At 35.5% G+C, this 1,753-nt stretch overlaps 1 protein-coding gene across 1 annotated transcript; it reads right to left on the reverse strand.

Moving 5' to 3' along the window:
- Positions 1–665: 665 nt before the first annotated feature.
- LOC106764321 lies at positions 666–1,445 on the reverse strand. The gene has a single exon (XM_014648600.2). The coding sequence runs from the start codon at positions 1,348–1,350 to the stop codon at positions 850–852; it is 501 nt and encodes a 166-aa protein (XP_014504086.1). The 5' UTR covers positions 1,351–1,445; the 3' UTR covers positions 666–849.
- Positions 1,446–1,753: the final 308 nt, after the last annotated feature.

A 1,753-nucleotide genomic window follows, 5' to 3' on the forward strand; every position in this document is an offset into this window, starting at 1 on the left:
CTGACTCTTAATTTTTCATTAGGAAAATTAAGGACTTTTCAAAGAAATTATTACATGGTGTCGCATCATTGTGGTTGGGTCCATCTTCACGTCATAAAAAATGAATTTTTTTTATTAAGAATTATAATGTTGGTCTCTCTTTAATTTCTTAAATGCCATTTTTATTCTCTATTTTTTTTTTTTAATTTTTGTGTTTAGATTCTCTAATGTTCATAATGTTGTTCTCTCTTTAATTTTCATACCATATGCAAATTTTAGCATTAAATTAAATTTTTGGATTTTTTTTTAATATAGAACTAAAATATCAACCAAAAAAAGCATGGGACTAAAATTGCTTTTCAGACAATAAAAAAATAAAAATTGTAATTTAACTATTTTTATAATTAGAGATCACTATTCTGAACATAAGTGACATAATTAATACATAATAATATCAAATTATATAATAATTTATCGTTAAAAGCATTAGTTTGAATTTCAACTTCTGTGAAATGTATGAAAATTAAATATTCTCTCACAAAGAAAAAGCAAACTTGATGAAATATTACTCATAATCCCTCGATTATTTTCCATTCCTTCATCTTTGGATTTGTAGAACGCAAGCATGTGTTGATTAATTTTGAATCAAAATTTGATTAGTTCAAACCAAAAAATAAAAATAAAAATAAAATTAAAAATCATATAGCACTGCAAAAAGTAACTCTTCTATATCCACAAATTTAGATATATACTCGTACATTTAGAAAAAAGGTCATGTTACATTTCAACAATTCAAGTATTGAACCATCTTCGGTCCCACTCAAGATTCCGGTACCGGCCGCCGGAAAAACCAAACAAAAAAGAGAAAAACTAATCTTCCGAGATACTCTCCAACCGCGGCCGCCACAATCCACCACGTCCGTTTCGGCGATCCCGCCGCGAGCATTTCTTCTCCTTAGAAATTACTGAGCCTTGGTCATCACATTGTTGTGAAGACGACAAATCGTTGATACTCTTCTTGGAACACACTATGTTGTTAACCTCGTTCTTTTCATTATCAATATGACTGGTGCGGCCACTCACATGCTTGACGTGCCTTCTCTTCTCCGGCGGCAGCGACGCCGCGGGGATCAAGAAATAGATGCTGCCTCTCTTTAGCTCAGTCTCCGGCGAGAGGATGAGAATCCGGCGAACCACGCCTTGGGAACTGGGTTTGCTCAAAAAGTGGTTTGGATTGGCCTTGAGAACTTCCCCTGCCGTGATTGGACGCGTGATTTCCTCCACGCAGCCGTTCAGGTGGACTATACGGATCAAGTCGAGAGCTCCGCACGGAAGAACGCAAGCCAAACAGCACCTTAAGCTGTTTCCCATTGTTGTTGCTCTGTGACGTGGTTTTTTGGAGACTCAGGAATGAAGTTCCTCTTCCTCTGTTGTTCCAAGCTTTGAATGGTAGTTGTTGAGTTCTGTTTTTGAGATGCGTATTTATACAGCGAACGAGAGTGAGTACGATCATAATAATGCAAATGTGAATTTAATAATAATTGTGGACTGGAATTGACGAAACTACCCATCAGAAAAGAATGGTTTTCAATTTTTTGCCTTTTGGCTTTCTCACATGCTATGGTGGTGAGGTTCCTTCCTTCTGGAATCTTTCATCGCTTCTTAGCCGCCTAGGGTTTCTGCCAGGTAGTTAATTGAGGAGTGTTAAGATTAATTTCCAATTAATTGATCTTAATTAAGAAATTATGGTTAGAAAAACTTAATGGTTGAAAAA

The sequence above is a fragment of the Vigna radiata genome, chromosome 6, assembly GCF_000741045.1.
Source record: "Vigna radiata var. radiata cultivar VC1973A chromosome 6, Vradiata_ver6, whole genome shotgun sequence".
Classification (NCBI taxonomy): domain Eukaryota; kingdom Viridiplantae; phylum Streptophyta; class Magnoliopsida; order Fabales; family Fabaceae; genus Vigna; species Vigna radiata.